The 22,030-nt window shown below is 42.4% G+C and overlaps 1 protein-coding gene across 14 annotated transcripts in view; it reads right to left on the minus strand.

The window, feature by feature from the left end:
• Positions 1–22,030, minus strand: part of LOC131469500 (pleckstrin homology domain-containing family A member 7-like) — a 96,180-nt gene that overhangs the window by 3,649 nt on the left and 70,501 nt on the right. For 5 of the 14 annotated variants that reach the window (XM_058644462.1, XM_058644461.1, XM_058644466.1 and 2 more), the window contains 19 exons: positions 21,931–22,003; positions 19,731–19,831; positions 14,432–14,613; positions 12,405–12,950; positions 11,519–12,074; positions 10,516–10,599; positions 8,850–9,095; positions 7,258–7,311; positions 6,839–6,922; positions 5,905–5,970; positions 4,875–4,955; positions 4,110–4,259; positions 3,692–3,793; positions 3,435–3,546; positions 2,942–3,072; positions 2,646–2,840; positions 2,459–2,555; positions 2,177–2,268; positions 1,681–1,953 (listed from right to left, as the gene is read on the minus strand). In XM_058644462.1, the coding sequence (XP_058500445.1) occupies positions 1,681–1,953; positions 2,177–2,268; positions 2,459–2,555; positions 2,646–2,840; positions 2,942–3,072; positions 3,435–3,546; positions 3,692–3,793; positions 4,110–4,259; positions 4,875–4,955; positions 5,905–5,970; positions 6,839–6,922; positions 7,258–7,311; positions 8,850–9,095; positions 10,516–10,599; positions 11,519–12,074; positions 12,405–12,950; positions 14,432–14,613; positions 19,731–19,831; positions 21,931–22,003 (3,225 nt within the window). Of the gene's footprint in view, positions 1–1,680; positions 1,954–2,176; positions 2,269–2,458; positions 2,556–2,645; positions 2,841–2,941; positions 3,073–3,434; positions 3,547–3,691; positions 3,794–4,109; positions 4,260–4,874; positions 4,956–5,904; positions 5,971–6,838; positions 6,923–7,257; positions 7,312–8,849; positions 9,096–10,515; positions 10,600–11,518; positions 12,075–12,404; positions 12,951–14,431; positions 14,614–17,869; positions 19,709–19,730; positions 19,832–21,930; positions 22,004–22,030 lie in introns of those variants that run through there. The other 9 variants (XM_058644465.1, XM_058644463.1, XM_058644470.1 and 6 more) reach the window with 9 other exon arrangements.

The following is a 22,030-nucleotide window of genomic DNA, read 5'->3' on the forward strand; positions in this document are numbered from 1 at the left end:
AATATGGCAGAGGAGTTTTCCAGATTAACACTTGTGAGGGAAACAAGGAGAGGACAGCAACGCCACAGAGGAGTAAAATGGGAGAAGAAGACTTTGCTTTTAGAAAGCATGTTTGATGCAATGCAGATTGCTTTTTTGGTGATGCTTGAATTGTTTGTCTAATGACACTAAAATTCCAAATACTGTATGTTTGATACAAAGCAGTCCATTCTTGCCACTGTACATAACCTACTTTTCTTTTACCCACGTACATTTCCACTGTCAGAGTTGTCTGCTCCTTGTTTATATTCTAATTATTGCATTTCAGCCCACTTGCTTGAAACTATCCTGTATATTTATGGTGCATAAAACAGCACGGCATAAGCCACTTAAAAGCACTCGCACTCGAGTAAAGCTTCTCTCACCAGTTTCGAATGTGGCAATGTAATTCCCCACTACTGTCAAATGATTAAAATCACCTTAGAGTTCCTTCAAAATAAAAGGCCGTAAGAATGAGGATGTTAAATACAAAATGGTGTAAACATGTTTTGTGCTGGTGGAGTTGATAAAGTAAGATATGGTCTGGTGTTTATGGTTATATGCACTTACAAAAAGGATCAAAGTAGTCAGAATGTATGTATTGCTTGTGGTTCAAAAGACTCAATATCAAGATGTTGAACTATGTTATTACGACCTGTTATTATACTTCTAATTGTGTACACCTTATCAGAAGACTGACATTTCCACACTCAGGTGTGTTAGCGCTGCTCGCATTCCCTCACTGCAACAAATGGGGCGCATGCAGCCGTAAGCTAGCTTCAGTTTAAAAGTCAATAATTGAACAGGTTAAAAAAAACGATTCCGCAGTGGAGAGGTGTGCTTTAAACAAACGGGGATCGATTACGACGCTGATCGAGGAGGTACATTTGCGACAAAGGCAAAGGGATCATCTGCAAAACAAGGCACTTGGATTCCATCTGAAGAAAAGAAAGCAGGGAGGTGTGATCATGATTTGTGCCGTTATCATTGCCTCTTTGTTCATTTCATCGGTCTGAAAACTTAGATTTCATTTTCCAACATTTCCCCACTCCTTTATATGCTCTATATACCAAATCTCTACAAAATAAAACTGTACAACTGTATACTGAAAATATCCCTCAGTAAATAAATAAAGGTGTACAAGTACACTGTATGTAGATGTACTGTACATAAATGGGCTCTTCTCTCTATTTTCTGGTGATTAGACAGAGATTTGAAGGCAGAGCGATGCCTTTCCACTCCCTTATTTTCTATATGGATTTACATTCAAAACTGTGTCAGTGAGGTTCCACCAGGCGGCAGTGGTTACAAGGTTCACTTGAACTCCTAAAACTTAAAAAAAAATAAAAATCCAAAATAAAAATCAGGGAGCTACATAGTCCCAGTCCAAATCTATCCAAGCATTGCAGCTCAGTGCTCATTCCTCCCATTGTTGTTAAAGCGTTAACCAAGCTGGCTAAGACAGCTGCAGCAACATCCTGCCCTTTAGCTTGTTAGTGTTTTGCGGCTACTGTCAACAACCACTGGTTACACAGCAAAGAGTACTAGTGTGTTAGCATTCCTGCAAGGTTAATGTGCAGCTGGACGGAGTTAACAACAGGGGGGGTGGAGGTGGTGCTCCCTGTGTCTGCTGCTGCTGCGCGGGGGCGGAGGGAAACGTACGGAGGCTGGAGGCTCCGAGGAGCTGGAGGGCATCCTGGAGGAGGAGGAGGAGCGTTGGGTGGTGTTGGTGGACATGGAGAGCCCCGGGTTGGAGCGTTCGCCCTGGCTGAGGTTCCTCTTACGCTCGCGTACCAGCGCCCGTTGGTGGCGCTTCATGCGCTCCAGCTGCTCCTCCGCAGTCATTCGGCCGCGAGTCTGGCTGTTCATGAGCTGTGTGGCCTCTGTAGGGGATGACAGACACTCCAAGGCACTCTTAGGTCTCTCCTGGTGAGACTGGGGAGGAGAATAAGAGACAGGGATGACTGAAACAAAGCCAGGATGAAAGTAAGAGAGGGGATGGATGGTTAGTAGAGCAGACTGAAGGCAGGCAGAGAGCCTCGTGTAGAGGATAAAGCAGTAGACAATGACAGAGGGTAAGAAAGAAGGATTAAAGGATATGAAAGTGAAAAGTCAAAAGATGTTGGCAGATTTCCCCTTCCTTATCGTCTTGACTCACCTTGGCTCCAGAGCTCCGTGGACCTCTCCTTAGTGTGACGTAGGATGAGATGGAGTTTGACTGATTCAGTTGGGACGAGAATCCTGACAGATCTAGTTGATAACAATGTGATAAGAAGGCACATTTCCTCATACTTCCACACAGCAATGTTTTCAAAGAGAAACATAACATGAGATCACATACCGACACACAGAAGAAAATAACTGCATGATAGGACGTTATTTGGTAAACATGCACATCAAAGTGGGGCCAAGAAATCATATACTTTATCACATTTGATACCTTTGCCTGAGAAATACTGGTAGTCAGTGTCAGATCCAGTGTTGAAGGGATTAGTTCCAGGCAGCTCAGGTTCACTCAGGTAAGATCGCAGGTCAGCCTGAAACCAGATGTGTAATAAAATACCACTTCATCAATGACTTTTTCTAAACTCGAGAGAAAAATATGTTACATCATGACATAAGCATACTTTACAGTCTCCATTGACAACATACTGCCCAGTCTCCCTGTCCCGCTTCCTCTCATCGGATTGGCGTTTCAGTCCACGCACCGATGTGTGCCGAATGACTGAGGCCTCCTTGGGGAGAGGCGGCACCACAGGCGGCGTCTCTTCGTAGTCATAGAGGAGGGGCAGGGGAGGGCGGGGCGGGGCGCTGTCCTCTGCCTGCAACGGGGGAAATGGACTAATTGTACCGCCGGTAAGGTCTTCAGATGCACGATCAGACTAAATCCAGCAGCAGGCCCTGAACTTTGCACGACACTCACCCACTTTGGCACGGTGCTATGAGGCAATGTATGGGAGAGGATCCTGGGGACGGAGCTACGAGGAGGCGGCTGCACCTCTGCGCTATGAGAAGGCACTGCCAGGTCTGACACCGAAGGCACTAATTTCCTCTCTGTTTGGTCACGTAAACGTAGAAATAAAGGTTCAGCTTTGAAATTGTCAATACATTTACAAACATAAATAAAGCCACAAACTACACAAGTCACCATTTCAAGTATCAATCAGATTCTCAGGGTTACAAACAGAGTTTCAAACATTATAATCTTAAGTAGCCTATAAACAGTATGACATGAATGTTTGACAACTCCGGTGGTTGTTTTTGTTGCACAAAACTAAAATAAATTGTATCTCTTGATTATGTATGGATGTTTCTTTAGATCTTTATTATGTATTGAAGAGGATGTGTGTGTTTTTTTTTGCTCTCAACCTAAAAGCAATTGTCACCAACCCTAAAGGCTGTTATCCTCTCCTCACCTGGATTCTGGACAGAGTCAATGGTGATCTTGTAGTTGGCTTTGCTGGCGCTCAATCCCGCCATCACATCTTCAATCCTCCACAGCTCACGCTTCATCTCAGCTTTTTCTTGCTACCACGCGACACATGGACACAAACATCAACTTAGTTTTCTCGGCCATGCATTTGATCATGTGAAGATATTTGCTGTCCTTTAAATGAACTTGTGATGTGAGAATTATTCGTCATTGTTTCTGAGCTGCAGGATCAGGCATCACCTGAGGGGTGGCACTGTGATTCATATGTGTACGCAGCACTGTCCTCAACTGCTCTACCGATCTCTCCAGCCTGCTGTACTCCTCCCAGGCGTATGCCATCTCCTGCATCCCACACACAAACACACACATACAGATTTGGGTGACACATACACTGGATTGTCAAGGTACACAGTTTGTAAGACGCATGTGTACAAACTGACGTGCGTATATGCATCTATTTACGAAAACAGTTGAACCATTGACCCTTTCACACATCTCCCAAACATCCTGACCTACTTATACATGCACATGACAGATGTTATGAGATGTGGGATGCCTCTGTGGGACATGGTTTTTGTGGCTGCAGGAAAAATATCATTGCATATCGTGATATATTTAACCCTGTTCCTCCAGATTAAGTACACACACACATACATACCGTGGAGAGGCGAGATATTTGGGCCCTGATAGTCACCAGGTCTTCCTGCAGCAGTCTCTGCTGATAGGCGATCTTGTTGGCGTGGGCCGACTGATCCTGGAACTGCTCCATCTGCTGGTGGGCCATATCCAGCACACTCTCCAGCTTATCCTGGAGGGGGTGAGGGATTGAGCAGCATGAGGTTAACCAAAGCAAACCAAAGTAAGCTGTTGTTTACAGGAACACTGCTCTGGGAAATGACTTCAGTGTGTAACTGCTATACTATACTGCCTCTAGAGGGCAGCAAGTTTCCACCATCAATCTTGAGTTTACCTCTTTGGCATGTTCATACTTCCCTGTACAAGGTTGTATATACAGTAATTATTAATACACTTGACCACATCATCTTTCCTGACAAATAAACTTAGTGGCTCTAGTTGGAATTTTGAGCTCTGGCCATACCGACAGCTCCATTCACTTTCCCAGTCAAGACAGTCAAAGAAATCAGCGTCCATGACTCCCTTCAACTCTCTCTGTAAAATGAATCCTACTTTGTTTCTATGAGACTGATAATGAATCACCATCTATTATCAAACAGCATTGGAGCTCTATTGAGAGCAGCAGAGTGGGTTTTGTCCTTCAACGTGACATCATCATGTACTGTTTCTTATTTCAACACTTTCATCCGGTTGAGTCATCGAAACCAACAGAGGTCAGCTAGAATAACGACATGGGTAAGATTGACCATGAAGAGCCTACGCATATCATGCAGCAGATTGTGAATACCTTGTCATCCTTCAGGGAGCTGATCCTCGCCTCCAGATCCTTCAGGATTTTGTCCTGCTCACATAACCGACTCAATTTCACCTGCAGGGGGAGACGCAGAGCTGAGTAGGTAGGGTACGAGAGAGCGGGGGCATTGAAATAAGTGTATGCTCACTTGGGGGGGAAAAAGTGTGTATCTGCATTTTGTGAGGGAATATATAGTGTACACAGGCATTTATGTAAAAATATACATATTTCCTTGTTAATATATTAATAACAGGCAGATAATATTCACCCATTCCCTGATGCCTGACCTCATTTGTGTGTTAATTGTTGTAAATGAGCCCATTACACAGAATGGGTGCGACCCACCTGGCACTTTTAATTACAGTGTCAGGGAGACGCTGAGCCTTATTAATTAATCCCCGATTAAGCTCTGCAAAGGTTGGATCACTCTCCTCCTGCAGTAAAACAACACCACGTCCACGTAACAAGGGTGTACAGTGTGATGTGAATAAAGTGCTTGTCCATAGAATTTCTTACTGTCTCTGATTCTCTTTATATGCCATGAAATAAATTATTAATCCTGTTGTTATATCTGTGGCTATGCTGTTGTTGGAGCTCATCAAATATTCATAAAGGACAACACATTCATAAATTGCTTAAAGCGATATGTACATGATTTTGTGCTTATGATGACAAATGCCATAATTCATTCAGTTTAATAATCCAAACAATATGATCTTTTTTTTTAACAATCTCGTTTTCTCACAAATCAATTTAAGTAAAAAAACGAACGTATTGTATTTACCCAAAAACTTACTGAGTGAAATCTTACTTTCTTATTTTTTTCTTATTTCCTTCAAACCTTGATAATCCACAGGGCACATTCATCTAAAGACCATACGACAAAATGAGCGGAGACATTTGCCAGATTTTTGTCCTCTCCATGTTAACGAATCCCCTATGATGCCGAGACGTCCCACAAACTAACATACAAGGTGGACTGAAGTTAAAACATCCTTGCCTGTGTCAAAAACCCTGCACTTACATCCACATCGCTTTCTGCAACCTTGACAGGTTTCCCTGACTCCTTCATTGTTTGACTTCCTGTCACCTGGAAACCAAAAAATAAACATTTTCAGGGGTTAGTCATACAGTACAATACCATGTCAGAGTCCATGCTGGAATAAAGGAAATATAGAGCCACAGAGACCAGCTACAAACTATTACCAGGCAGACTAGTTGCAAGTTCTCTTTGCCTCATCCACATGACAACATGAGTGAGTTGTAGCACACAACATAAGCTCTTCCATGAAGAACACAATGGCTATGGATACTTTGCAGCCCTGCACAACACGACAATGGACTGCCTGAGTTCAGGTGCTCGCTTGAGTTTTGCTGGATTCTACACGGCTGCAGGATCCAATTGAAACACTCGAAAGTCATTTAAATAAAGCATGAGCTAATTCCACAATGAGAGAATCAACAATTTTCATGGGTCTTTGTTGTTCTTGAAAGTTAATACTTCATGTGCTCTATCCTTGGGGGGAAAAAAGTAAATAAATAAATAAACAAAGTGACTCAGAGAAGCCCTGTGTTATTGTCAAGGAGGTCCAGTGTTTCAGAGACGATGGTAGAAGCAGCTGGCTTTTCAACCACCGGGCCACAGCCACAGCCACAGCCACAACACATGCACCGCTGAGCCATCCCACGCCCACTATGCCACAGCACTGCCAACATTGCCACATGGGAGGGGGGGAGTGGAAGGGTTGAAGGTCACATGAAGGTAAAGATACCAAAATGCCAAGCCATGAAGAATGTGGTGCTGAAAGCATTGGGATGTTTCTTTGTAGAAACACAGACTCTCACGCCCCAATACTGACACCATAACAGAGACATGCACAAGCATACGTACATACACACAGTCACAGACACACTTTTTTGTAGAGACACACACTCAGACACATACACAAAGAGCTTACGTTCATTAGGGGCCTGAGTGGCCCAGCAGTGCAGTGCAGTAGTAAACTGTGAACTGCGAGGATCAGGGGCTCTAGAGCTCTGATCTGGGAGTTAAAAGAATCACAAAGATGCTGAGATGCTTCTAAAACCAGGGAAGAGTTAGAAGATCGCGGCAAGAACATGTGGATGTTTTTTAGCCTCACTTTCTCTGAACGTCTCCATTTGTAGCTGAAACACTAATGTCTCGGGGTGAACAATTGAACATGGGTCGCCGGGTTAGAAATACTGTAAGTGTCGTAAGTAAAACTGATGAAGTACATGTCAGTGAGTGTGTTAGAAAGACTTGAAATCAGAAAAGATATAGGAATTAAATTAACAGCACAGGTGAAAGTAATGAACGGTATAGAAACTATGACCATTTCACACCAACTCATCTCACCTTTAGGTCCAGATAATCCAAGTCCTTCTTCAGCTGCATGTATGTGTCATCAGCCTAGAAGACACACACACACACACACACACAAGTTACATATTTTGTGTCAACAGGAATTAAATAATCCGCAATCTGAGCCAGTCCACAGAAGCTCCACTGACAATTTTGTCATTTGGAAAGTCAAAAGATTTTTGAATCGCATGTGGTGTGTTAACTGCTGATGAGCTTCTGCTAACATGCATCACAACACTCACAAACACAGCAAAAAAAGTCAGACACGTATCTCGTGTGCAGAGAGACGCTCCAGCGGCTCTTTACCGCGACAAACAGAAACTTCACTGTCTTCAGCTTTTGATTCAGCTCACAGCACTCAGAGAGAGAGAGAACCACACACAAAATATAAGCACGGCCAAAAAAATGAGAGATCGACAAATCACACGACGCAACTGGCCGTCACATCCACAGTCAGCCAGTTAGCATGGGGTGCCGTTGTGGATATCAGAGAGTTCAAAGCTCAACATGCTATGGACATTATCACTACAAGCGCAATACGGAAACCAACCAGCCAACAACAGCACATGGAGAAAAGGTGGATGGTTCTATGATGGCAGCCAAGCCAGCTCGCAGGTCAACCAGTGGTCAAAGGAATCAAGCGCAGGAGAATCTTGGTGAGAGGTTGCCACTAAAATACTGTGACCGAGCGTTGATGCAGCTGCTGATTCAACTTTGATTTTTCAGCTGGGAAAGATTCATTTTTCCCTATTTCACTGTCAGACATGTACTTTCAGCTGTGCACAACTGGAAACAGAATCATGTGGGATTTATAGAATCTAGCCTGAGAATAAATCGGGATATGGTAAGTGTCAGTGGCTTTAGCAATACTGTTCCAACATACTGGTTCTCAAGTATGAGAGGCCTGTGAGGGTTTTAATATTCATTTGTTGTTAAGCAGTTTGTTTGCGGTGTAAACATTTGTATGTGTTCTTCACTGGATTTTCTAATCCTCCTGCAGGTGCTGGATTACAGGATAAGGAATAAGGAAGCAGGGCACTTTTGATGCTAAGCAGTTAGAGTGAAGGACTTTGAAAGACTCGATAAAATCCCTCAAATGTAATGAATGAAATAAAGTAATAGTATCTTTCAGCATCAAATTACTGACACCACTGAAAAACTCAATTTCGGTGGTCCCGTTTGCCCTTTACAGGTATTCTGAACAGTTAAAAAAACGGTTGAGCTCATACTTTATTAAAGAAATGAGGTAATTTTGAGGCAGAAACCTTTCAGACTACAAGGTACTAAGCAATCAGATTTTGGCAAGTGGAAGCTGCATTTCATTTTCTGTATTTGGCCATTTACAGTTCACTTTTAGCAGGTAAAAGAGAAAAGAAGATCTAACAGTCCATCAAATACAACCTTCATGAAAGATATTGAATTACTTTGAGGCAGAATTAACCTTTCAGTCACATGGTACGAGAAGTAAAAATACATTTTAGTACAAAATCTTTAAATGCGATGCAGTCCTGAAGTAAGTTTAATGGCAACCTCTTCCAGTGTTAAAATGAGGGGAAGATAGGCAGGTGGGTCACAGGGAACCCCACCTTGGTGTTGCAAGGGCCTAGGGGAGCTGAGAGGTCCACATGTCCGAGGTGGGACACAGGAGAGGGGCTGGACCTGAGGAGGGGGCTGGTGCTAGTGGTGGTAGTAGCGAGGAGGTTGTTGTTGTGGTGGAAGGGCTCTTTGGGACCGTTGAGCCGATGGAGCTGGGTTAAAGTGTGCTGGCGTGCAGAGGCCATCTTGGCCTGATGCCGGCGCAGCTGAATGAGGAGCAGAGTGAGCTCCTCGGGCTGTCAGGCACCACAGAATATTAAATCTGGCAATTCTTTATACTGACCACAAGCTCCAGTCACACTTTTCATGTTTAATGGAAGCTTTGCTTTCAGTGCTGGGAGGAAGACAACTCGTATATATGGCAAATTTGAAAAAGCAGAACTGCAGCTAATTTAAGGAGGATTAAATGCTGGTAAGAAGCACCTCTCCCAGTATCAAAGAACATGTTGCATATAGCAGAGAATAAATCTGTATAGCATCTTTCAGGTACCCAAGGTTCTTTAAAGAGTAAAAGACAGAACAAACAAACAACATTAAATATAGGAATACTTGGAATAATAATGACTATAGTTATTAAAAGCCTTCATGAACATGGGGGTGATATTTTTTTTGAAGATAACCAAGATTGGGGCATTTGGGCCGAGAATGACGCTGTTCACATACACAGAAATACAGTATATAACCACATATATATATCTGGCAATATGTCGGGCAACTCATCTCTGCACCGGCTGTTTTCATGAAAGCCAAGATGGTGGATAGATGTTGTGCCCCAGGACGATGAAACAGTTGGCAACAGGCTAATTGAAGAGCATCTTACTGGAAAAGCAAAGATCCTGAGGACGGCAGATGTGCCGCTATAAGACACACTCTAAGAGTGTAGAAGACGGAGAGATGGGAACCAACAAAACAATGGATTCTGCTTGTAGAGCGATCAAGGGTACACTTAAGAGAAAGGGAATTTACACAGCATTTTTACACTTCTTACTGATGTCAAAATGCGTGTATGTAAAGCAGTACTGTAAGACATACTGACATTAATAAAATACTTATTTTATTTGACAAAGTTATTGACACAATCGTAAGTTAAGTTTCCCCTAAACTGCCGACCAAGAAGCTATGAATCTGTATGCCAACTTCAGCGTTTTTCTCCAGTCTCCAATGCTTACTAACCTAAATATGTTGTTTATTTTACGTGCTGTAAAGTGTTCTCTGGAGTAGAATGAGGGAAAGTTTATCAGAAGGTTGAGGATGTAATGCTGCAGGTCTGGAAAAACGTCCACTGTGGCTGTTTCCATAAAGATCACATATATTCAGACTGTCAGGTTCTGTGATTTTTTCTTTTAAGCTTGATCTCTGCAGATTTAAAGTGTGCATTGAACCCTTAAAGCTTAAAACCTGCACTGCGGCCGTTCATTTTACAGGAGCTTTCTGAGCCACCACGGCGCTGAGAGGAAACTGATTCATGTGATGTCCGAAGTTCTATATGCTGATAATGTAAACACATTTAATCCCAAGTGTCTTTAAACACTATGACGTTGCTCCAAAATCAGGTTGGGGACAAAAACATATTGCATATATAAATCAATAAATCAATAATTATAGACTTAATGCAATGTCTATGACAGTAGTTATACTTTAATGTGTGAAACTCACCGTTTTTCCATGAAGGCTTGGCGCACTGACTGTGTGTGTGATGTAGCCAGAGGGAGGCAGTGACCGTCTCTCGATATTAGCAGTCTGACAACACACAGACAAAACATTTATGTCTTTCCACACAAAGTTATTAGAGCAGGGAATAATCTGCTATCAAAATGTAATAAGTTCCTTTCAGCGAACGCTGCAACTGTGGTTTTCACATGACCTTGAAAACAAAACACTGTATTGTTTATATTTTGGGTAAAATGATGAATGATAAAATGATGTTCGTTAAAAATGAATGAGCGATGCAAATGTACTAATGTGGTTGCTATAATAATAATAATAATAATAATAATAATAATAATAGTAATAATAATAATAATAATAGTAATAATAATAATAAATATGGGGAATACACACATACTATATATTGTACATTTCTAATATACTGTAGGTAACAGTTAGTGTTGACTATTTGACTGATTGATGATACAGACCTGACACTTTATCTGCCATTGTAACCGAAAGCACTAAAACAATTACTGTGGCCAGTGAAGCAGTGTTTTAACATCTGTCAGAATGACTGACATTGTTCTGGATGAAAAACATTTCTATTTGATGTTTGCACTTGATAGTTGAAAAAAAATGTTAATAGTCTCATCTTGGGAAGAGCACAAACAACAGGCGAGCGAGGTTTTATGTCACAAAGTCCATGCATGAATGGTGAATTCAAAAGCAATTAGGAGCTCAACACTTTACTTAAAAGAGAGAGATAAATGCTTATATTGTACACAGACACACAGGTCACGGCTAAAAGCACCGGCCCCGTCTGCTAACATCAACATTTCATTTCTTTGGGCAAAATCATGCACTTCTTCTTGAACATGCACTTAGGCAGAGTGTGTGAATGTCTGTGTGCAGACCTCTGTTGTTTACTGACACAGATCTACAGCCTAACCCTCTTAAATTAAATGACATCTCAGGATTTTTGTTCTGCTGCTCTGAGACTTAACTTTACCTTGAACAGCTGAGACTTGGTCCTTCGGGGGGACACAGTGAAGGGGGAGTCCACCACTGTCCTGCCACCCACGGGCCTGACTGTCACCCTATCAGCCGGCGTGTGTGGCCTCCGTGTGGGCGACAGGGTTCGGCTGAAGCCTGGTGGGGGCCCCGGTGGAGGGATGTCTGCAGGGGACGGTGGTACAGACACACAGCGAGGAGGCCCCTCGGACCTGGGGGCTGAGGAGAAGGGAGGCACAGTGGATGGGGGGCGGGGGCCGAAGGGATAATCCGGGGCTGGGTTGTAGAGCGGCGCTGTGGGGCTGCCGTGACGGAACTGGTGACGCTGCTGCCACTCATACAGCTGCCAGACGGTGTTGGACCCCGAGACACTCTGATCTGGTGCGAGGCGGAAGTGGCTCAGGCGGTCCTGGGCATACTTGTACTCACCGACTCGGGCAGGTGGGGGACTCTGTCGAGGAGTCTTTGGAAGGGTCTGGTATGCGTCTATGGTGGTGAACTTGTGCTGTGTTGGTGGTGTACGACGTGGGAGGGTGTTGTCTCTGGATGGGGGGCTGTTGAGCAGGAAGAGAGATCTTAGTCATTTAGTTTAATTTAGCAATTATTTAACAAAAATGGATGATTACAATTATGAATGGGCCTTTAGTACAAAAGTTATTATAGGGAGTTATTCCCTATTGACAACAAACTCAGTTCTTTTCAATTTGAGTTTGCAAATAAGGATTGTGTACTTTGGTTGTCATAATGTGGTGGCAATGGCTACTTCAATGTTATTTGTCTGATTATTAAATGGATCTATATACATAAATCAGTAATTACTCATTTCCTTAAAAACATTTTAAAAAAAAACATGTTAAAATATTGTGCAGGACACAATTACCTACCCTTTGTGTTCTGCCTTCTGCACTTTGACCCACTGCTCCACTTGCTCCAACGTACTTCTCCTGTGCACCTGCTTGTGTGCATCAGCAGTGGATGGCGGCGGCGTCCTTTGGTACGTTCCCGTCGCGATCCCGTTGGGCTCCAGGTGGGGGCTGGGCGTTTCCACGAGACCATTTCTCGTACCAACGCTGGAGGGTAGAGTGGAGGCGGCTCGTGACGGTGCTCGGGACAGCACTCTGGACACGGGTGCCGAGGCCGACATGTGGTCGGACTGTGAGAGTGCAGAGGGAGTGGGGTTGGAGGGGAGGGACGTGTGTGTGTCCATCTCCAGGGCAGTGGTGTGCTCCAACATAGTGGTGGCAGGAGAGTCTTTGCGGAAGCTGCAGTGATCCTCCGCGTCGCGGTGAATGGGCTCCAGAAGAACCTCGTGGACAATTGGTCTGGTGATGTCAGAGTCTGAAGTTTTGGTCTTGTGGTGGTTGACGTGGTTCGTCTGTGGGACAGCCTGCTGCTGCAATATATGCAACTTGTCTAAATCGTCAGATGGTCTGTGGAGAGGAGAGATCGCATGAAAGAACTGGATGCATACTATCCTCTTCACACTCTACTTTATGCAACTTTCTCTTTAACATGGTATGAGTTTTAATCCAAAGAGGAAATAATTAACTACTGACCACTCAATGATTAAAAAGATTTCACCGGCTTTGATTCAATAACCACCGATTCTGTTGCAGGGTCTTAGCCTTTGTTCTGATGTGTTGAAATTAATTTTAATGAGATGACTGTGATGAAAGAGAATTTTTTTTCAGTCCCATCAACAACTTTGTGGACAGGGATAATTACACCTCACACGGCATCTTAAAGCAGGCCAGATGAAAAGCAAAGGATCGTAGCCACAGCGAGACATAAAAAAAAGCACAAGTTAAATCCCATTTAACAAGAAGCACTTGAGCTAAAGAAATAGTCGGGTCTCTCAAAATCAATAAAGCGCACACCAAATTCAACTTCAAAAAATAACGAGTCAGCCTCCAGTTGACAGAACGCTTCCAGTGAGGTTTCTAAAGATAGTCAACATATATGTATATCAGCACTGTGGTAAACGGTCTGACCCTAATAGTCTGTGTTAAATTGGCTGTAAAAGCAGCTTTTCATTTGGTGTATTACTAGCACTTCAAAGACGTCATCTGTGTGTATTACACAATCATTTGCATACTGCTAAAGTATGCCGAGAAATATTGTGGTGGTTGCGGCTCAAGAAAATAGTGCTGTGTATATGTAGATGAATATTAAAGTTACGACTACATAACAAGTAAAGGGGTAAATATAAGTTTTAACTGCCTTCCGTTTGGTTTTCCTTCTGTCAATCACATTTGATCTGTGCTCTTCATCCTCACATGAATAATGCATAAAGGACGCCACTGCTCATCCAAAAAGCAGCATTTCACAGCATCTAAATTGACTCGTTCAAAGCAATTAAGCCCATAACCAAATATGTGTCACTCGTATGCTATAACATCAGGTCTGACAGAGATTCGTTAAAGCTGTAAACAGCAGATGTTTTCCAGGAGCTAGTGTCTTCTATAGTGCCATATGGAGACACTTTCCAGAAAGGATGTTTATTCGTTATAACAACTCAATTTTTTTTACACACGTATCACAGCAAAAAACTATTTTTATGGATTGTGACTGCAAGTCTTTCATTAAACAATTTAAGTTCAAATAAGGTCTTCAGATTGAAAATGATTGAGGATAAATATAAATAATAAATGAGGCCAAGAGCAAATAAAATATCTCTAAATATTCTGAGCGTATATAAGTAAGTAAACATTTTACAACTCAAGCTAAAATATTTATGCACTGGGTAGTAGCTAAATTAAGTTTAATGTCATCGAGCAATATAGAGTGAAACTTCAAAAGAAAATCTTTGGTTAAACACAGGAAAAAAGAGATGTAACTGGAGTCTAACCCTTTTTGTAGGTGCTCAGACATGAATATGTGTGTGTGTGTGTGTGTGTGTGTGTAGCCCCACCTGATGAATGTGTCTGCGTGGTTCCGCATCAGTGTCGCCAGGTTCATTGCCCTCAGCCAGGTGTTCATGTCTTCCTGGGTGTCAGCGCTGAAGTAATACGTCCGCATCCCACCGTGCTCCGCCTGCGAGCCAATCACAGAGCTCTGCTTGTAAATGTAAGAGCGCATACCAGTGTGGCTAGCCTATGAGAGGAGAGAGGAGGCTGGGTCAGTGCTGTGGTCGAAGGGGCAGAGACATCAGCTGAGAGACGGTGCATTAAATAAGCTGCAGCTTGGGTCAGAGAGACAGAGAGATGTCATGCCATCCAACGAGAAAAAACATCAAGGACCACATAAGCATCAACCAGTACAGAAAGAGCCAATGACATGAACCACACCATAGAAATACAAAGAAAAAAAAAACGCCAGCCAGACACAGCCAACAAAGCCACAACTCTGGACCAATGAGAGGATAGATACTTCAATACAACGGAAAATAGAAAATGTGGATGCCGGAACATGAATTCCCAACCCCAAAGTCTTCTCACAAACCTGTCTCTTCCTGCTATTACAGCTTAGTAACACGCCAAGGACAAACAAACGTAAAGGCAAATGGCAAGGAACAAATAAACTTTCTTTTTATACTTATGCGTTCTTATAATCTGGCATTAGTTCTCCAAAAGAGGCAGAGTGAAGTGCAAGCCTGATTAGCTTCCAAACCATGACAAGGTAATTGAACAGTGTGATTTAAGTGGCAAGCATGTGACAGGCATATTCAAATTTAAGATGGATATTTCTTTGTTAGCGCAGTTAAAAAGGCCATTAGTAAGGTGATCTAACTCACTGTTGTCAGGGTGTGATAGCCGAGATCGCTTCTATACCAATTTATCAGGAGGAAAGGTTTAAAGATGCCTAAAATGCAGATTTCTCATGTCTTAACATGTAACATGAAGAGAAGTGGGTAAAACCAAAGACCAAACAAACACTTTCCCGTCTCTCAGAATAGGAGGGTACAGGTGAAAGTGGAAGCTTTACACAAAAACATGAGAGGAGCTGCAAGAGCATTTTCTAGATGCATTCTGTTTCTACATTTGTACTCTGCACTAATCGAAATGTGAACTTTTAAACACAAAAAAGATCATTAGTTTCCAGCCATTGTCAAATGTGTTCACTCCAAGCTGATTAAGCCTGTGAGCACCACATGACTGTCTGTTTAGTATAGAAACCATCTCGTTGCCCAGAGTAAGTAACTAATTTTACGTCAAGAAAGATGGAGACAACAGCAACATTGTGCTAGTAAAGCGTCACAGTTATAAACAGGTTGAAAACACAAAGAAAATGACATAAAAAAGAAAAGAAAAAGAAAAGACGATTGCTCAACAGTTTGATGGGATAAATGGCCCCTGCGTTGCCGCTGTATACTAAAAAACAGACAGATGTAGCACACAAATAGTGTTTCATTGTTTATATTCATAAAAGCACCAACAACAAAAATCGCTAGTTATCGATAGTTGTGCACTCACTCTCAATAGTGGTGAGATTGAGGTTGTTAGAGGCCTTTTTAAGGCAGGTTGCATACCACTGAGTAATTGCTATTTTGTAATATTATAATAATCCAATAAAGCAAGTCTACCAAGTCCTCCACATCTCAGATACAAACCATGCAAAGAGCCCAGTCAGCCCATGTGTTTAGATACAGCAGGGGAGAGGAAGACATAAAAGGGCAACTAGGTTTTCTTAAAAATGACTAGTAGACGTGTCCAAAATCCCCCCTTAAAATCTTGAGGAAAGGAACATCAGCGTTGTCAGGAAGCAGGTGTTAAAACACGCCTGTCTGCACACTCACTGCCGGCACTCTGACAGATGGTCTCTTACAGCTTCAATGGGACAGGCTGTCTGATGAGAGACAAAAAACTGCGGCGCTAGTCAGATGTTTAGGCACATGCAGATAGTGGAATGCATGGTCTCTGACCCTACACACACACACACACACACACACACACACACAAGCACGCAGAGGCAGAGGCGCACATTTGCATGGTAATATGCCGAGTAAGCTGAAATAAATTCCTAACCTGAGTCACATAATCTTTTACCAAACCCTAAAGCTGTAATACAAAATCCATGGTGACTTGTTCTGGGGGCCGGAACTTAATTTTTTGCAAACAATGTCATGAATACACACCTATTCCACTTCCATCACCTTAAGATATCCAGCTTTAAATGTACCTGTTTTTAGTTGCATCAAAATACACTGCCGTGCACACCATGGTGACAAAATGCAACACACACCACTTGTGGTCTAAAATAACACCGGGCTTCTCTGCATCTCTTTAGCAGGAATGCTAAGTGGATCATTCAAATCATTCAACAGTGTGTGACTGATACACACTGTGAATAGTGAACAGTTTGGCTTCGTTTTTTTACTTTACTCTTTGAATATTTGCTTTGTTTATTTGTTTGCCCTTTTTTTACCTGTAGTTTGTCACAGTTCATCACATCCAGGCCTCAACACTTACTCCACTCCTTCCTCTCCATCCCCATTCTTTGTCTTACAACTTCCTGTCTTTATTTGCCCTTAATTGTATTTTTCTTATCACTTCCTCCCCTTTCTGTGTTCATTCCCCTTCAGCCTTTTTTTTTTTTTTTGACAAACTAAAAAACACGCTCGCACCCAGAAAGGCATACAATGGTGTGGACAGCCCCTGACAAGCACACACAGGCTCTTTGTCGAGCCACTATTTAAAGGGTCATTGTGCTCATAAGATAAGCCCCACCAGCCAGAGGACGACGAAGCTCCTGATAAGGTGCATTCTCCTCCCGTAAAAAACAAAATTCACACTAAAAACCACCAAAAATGTGTCCCAGAAAGCTCATGGGTGTGTCTCCTGTTGTTTAAAAGAGAAAAATCCAACAGGAATTTATATTTTAAAAGCTCCTTGTATTTCAAGGTCCCCGAAAGCAGCAGCTGTTTTGAAAAGAAAATCAGCATCTGAGTGACTGTGGGGTTTCATAGGCTACACTCACTGAAAGATCTCCTGCAGATTTTCCACATTATTTTCCTGCTCTTCGTTCCTGCAGCAGTAGCGTGAGGTGAATTGACTTCCAAATAACAAATTTTATCTTCACACCACCAGAGAACAGCATGCAGATACAGTCGTTGTGACAGATGGAGAAGACGACAAGAGCTGCACATACAGTAAATGAACAATTACCCCAAAACCAGTTAAGCCAAATACAAGGATTAATATCATGATAACAAGGAGTTTGAGGGGTAAACAAAAAAAAACACACAACCACATCAGCCAGAATGCTCAAGACATGCATCAAGAATCAAACAGAAAAATACAAGTATATGTTGTCACGTTTGGACCCAAAAAGCCACACCGACTTCATAAGGATAAGGATATATAAGGGTTCACATGTGGTTAAAATGAAAGCACGTGAAAGTGTAGAGTACCTATTTATAGAGGACTGTCACTGGATGATGCGACACACTCACAGCGAGGGAGGGAAGTCCCAGTCAGGCAGCCAACCAATGAGAACAAGAGAGGGGAGAGGATTCAGTGAATAGGGGACTACGGGCCTGAGCGGGTGGGAGGGTGTCACAGCACGCAGCTTTGATTAGCCTTCGGGATGATTTCGTCATGAGCAGGTGTAGCATTCATACGCTCGTACCCACCGTCAGCTCACATAGGGGGCTAACTGTGGTGCTGCTGAAGATTAACAATTCTTTGGGTCTAACAGAACTCCCTCCTTCAAATGATTACTAATAATCACAGCCATTCGTTGTGTGGAGCACAAAGGAACATCAGGTGGGGGAGCAAACTCCTCTTTCAGGGGTTCTTTGAAATAACTCTCTCAATTGGGGGGAAAAAATCCCACATTAAATGCTCAATTATATATTTTTGAAAATAAGTGATAGGTGCGTACAAGTTCCCAACAAACTTGAGGTAAACAACCACCTACATTGTGTGTTTTTCTCTTCTTCTTTAAACGCATAACATTTGTATAACTGAATTGTTTAGTTAAGGTTTATCCTCCCCTACAGTATTCGGTTTATGATGAGGCAGCTGTATCATTTTTGATGTGAATCAACCAAGAGAGAAATTCAATTCAGTATCAAGCTCATATGTGAGCTGACCAACACCAGCTACAAATAGGATCAATGGCATTAGTGCGCCACTGGAAGACATCTAACCTGTCCAGTTAGCTTGTCCAAAGTGACTGTAAAGACAATTTTATGTAAATAATCCCCTTTAAAGGTTGAAAATGATTAAGGTTGAACATAAAATGTGGCTTTTGGTCCCAAGTCTTTCTTTAATATCTCCATATTGTCAAAAGCCTATTAAAAGTTCAATCAATCAACCTGTTCAATGAGCTTTGGGCCGAGAATAATGTGAAGAATGTGTCTCATCTGTAACATCACGTATTTCAGGCTCAAAGAGACTTGTGCCTCAGGGAATGGAGATGCTTCATTCCATTCCAGAGGACATTGACAGACACTCGGTAGTAATGGACATCACAACAACAGGTGTTGAGTGCTGCACTAAAGTGAGTGGTGGCTGAGTGGGTAGATGGTGGATTTTAAGAAGATGTGTGTTTTAACTGTCATTCAAAATGATATTAATTTGGAAATAATACACATTCGCCCCATTTATGAAAGCCTCGCAGCAACTTGCGTTTTTGAGTCCACATACAGCAATGAACAGTGCTGCATGAAAGTGGAAATAAACCACTCATGCTGTATCGCCATGAAAATTAGTCATGTGCCACCAACCCTGATTTTCATCATACAACAAGAGTGAATCAAGTTAAGTGGTTAAGGAAAGTGTAATTAGTTGTAATGAACCTGTAATCTGTCATCAATTATACAAATCACTTGGTGGAAACTTCAAATAGCAAGAGAGGTATTAATATGTAGTGTATGTACCTGCAGTGGGAAGAAAATCTCAATTAGTGTCAGTGAATTATTTAGAAAAGTGCGGCATCAAGCAGGAATTGAGTCCGTTAAAAAAAAGTCAACAGCATCGCTAAAGTTTGCCGAGCCACCTGGAAAATCCTGCTTAAAAGTCAATTAGTCATGTTACAGTCACATTAGCTTTAACAGAAATGTTCATGGTGTGAGGTGAAATCAAAACAATCATATAAATAATACAAATAAAAAAAGAGGGAATATAAATTCTAGCTTGAATGGATTTATTTGGTGTCATTAGTTGATATGACCTTATGGCATAAGTCAAGTGTGAAAAACACATTGAACTCTTTATTTTAAAACCACATCATACAAATAAAATCAAAGAGAGCTCAGCGATACGTACCTTAAAGGCATACTTGCGGTTGATGTGGTCGTCAGGTCCTACAGTTGAAATGACATAGCTGGGCAGCGGAATACTGCCCAAGACTGACTCCTCTCTGCTGTCTGCAGAGAGGGAGAAAAAGAGAGAGAAAGAGAGAGAGAGTGAATGAATGGAAAGTGGGGGAGAGAAGAGGGCAGGGAAGCAGTTGATTATCAGGGTGAGGAAGGTGAGACGAGAAACTGAAGAGATATGGAGGAAAGGAGGAACCGAGGGAATAAATACCACTCATCACCCACTAATTTCATCACTGGCTGCCACCAGGATCATCACAGTCACACACTCATCTGCCGTCATTCAAACTATGGTGTTGTGCCAAAGAGTAAACGACCACTCTGGTATCCCAGCGTCACGGAGCTCCAGCTGGCAACCAGCCGCCATTCCTGCTCTGCCCCGACCATGTTTACATGCTGAAAACAACACTTGTTTTACCTCAACACAACTGTCTTAACCCCAAAATATAAACCTCTGTACAAAGATGTTCACATTTCAAAAATAACTTCCTGCTCTCAAGGTCTGCGACGCAAACACGCAGGAACAAACACAAACATTCCTGCCGTTCTTATCTTTATTAGCTCACACATCTATAAATAAAACATCTCACAAGTGTTTGCCTTCCTCTGAATGTTGTGCCAACACTCTACAATGTGTTTGTGTGCACGTGTGTGCATGAGATGACTATCACGGCGTAAAAATGTCGTACTGGTATGAAAGTATGTGTGCAGGAACACCTGCGCGTGTGCGTGTGCGTGTGCACATGCGTGGAGCTGAGAGGTGATAAGACGGCTCTGTGGATAAAAGGGGTAATTGGTTAAAAATAATCCAAGGACATTTGGAGGAGACATTCCCTAAATGGCGGGTGAGACCGTGAGGTCCTTCTATCAGCTTTGCCCCTTTTGTCTGTCACACAAACACAGACACTATGCAGACCAGACTGTGACAAGTGGAGAAAGGGAAGTGGAGCACAAGAATGGTAGAATAAGTCACTTTATCGATGGCGCAAGGTGTAAAAAAAAAAAGAGGAATATACCAAGGTCACGCCCAAGATTTTAGAAATACTGACATTAGTTTTTTTTTTAGGTTGCTACAACTACCAAAGGGCAGGGGAAAAAAAAAAAAAAACATAAGGACAAACAGAAAATAAAGGTAAAATAGTAACAAAAGGATACCTGGTCCAAAAACACACAAGATGAAGGTGCACAAATAGATCAAGTCTCTTATTATTGTGGCGGGGCAGAAATCTTTGAATAGAGCAACAAAGATGGAGAAAAGGAATAGAAAGAAGATTGATAATTGATTTCATCCTCCTGTTGAGGTGAGGACGTGAAGGAGTGTGTCCCAAAAGGCTCAGTTAACAATACAGAGATGAAATAAGGCTTTGAGTGAGTGTGAGTGTGTGTGTGTGTGTGCGCGCATGCTCAGCTGGAGTTTACATCAAATCCAGTTCCAACTTTATATAAACTTTTCTTTTTTGAGGTGTCCATTATATTTGTTAGGGATCATTAACTGCGATATGAGGTTTCAACCTCATAGTCATGACGTAATTGCCTTGTCACCCTTAAGGCTTGATTGACAGCCTAACTACTGTACATGTGAGGGCGTCAGTAAGAAGCTGTAGAGACGACTCGCGTAGCTGTTGATGTGACACCACAGCCGACATGGGCACGCTCAGAGTAAGTGATGGTTCAACTCTTTCATCTCGCCACGACAACTTGCTGTGTGACCATGACAACCAAACACCCACAAAGCCACAGCAAGGGGAAACTACACCTTTTCTTCAGCAAGGACCAAATGAGATCAACCGTACTGGAGCAGCAACACCCTCTCCCGTCCAAGTCTGACACTAGTTTGCAGACCATGTTTTATTATAATCATATAAAGATGACTAACAATTTCTTTATATTTTAAAGCTGCTGCAGTGAGTGTTTGGTCATGGCTCTATCAGACTTAGGGCACTGAGTAGGAGAAACTTTTCGAGTAACACTTAGTCCAAAACTTAAGACTCTTATTTAGTGTCCATTATGTTGTACTTTCCTGAGTGTATTCTTTTGGGGAGAGGCAACACACAAACAATGAGGGAGTGAAGGAGGTGGTAACTGGGACATGAATCCATTTTTCCACTACCATGGTCCAACTGGATATTATGAAAAAAAAAAGACCTCACCTTTGTAGTAGAACAGGCAGAAATCTGCCAAGACGAACCACTTCCTCTTCCAAAGACGCATCCCAGAGCTGTCCTGCAGAGAGAAAGAGGGGTAAAGAGT

The sequence above is a fragment of the Solea solea genome, chromosome 12 (genome assembly GCF_958295425.1).
Source record: "Solea solea chromosome 12, fSolSol10.1, whole genome shotgun sequence".
In the NCBI taxonomy this organism is placed as follows: domain Eukaryota; kingdom Metazoa; phylum Chordata; class Actinopteri; order Pleuronectiformes; family Soleidae; genus Solea; species Solea solea.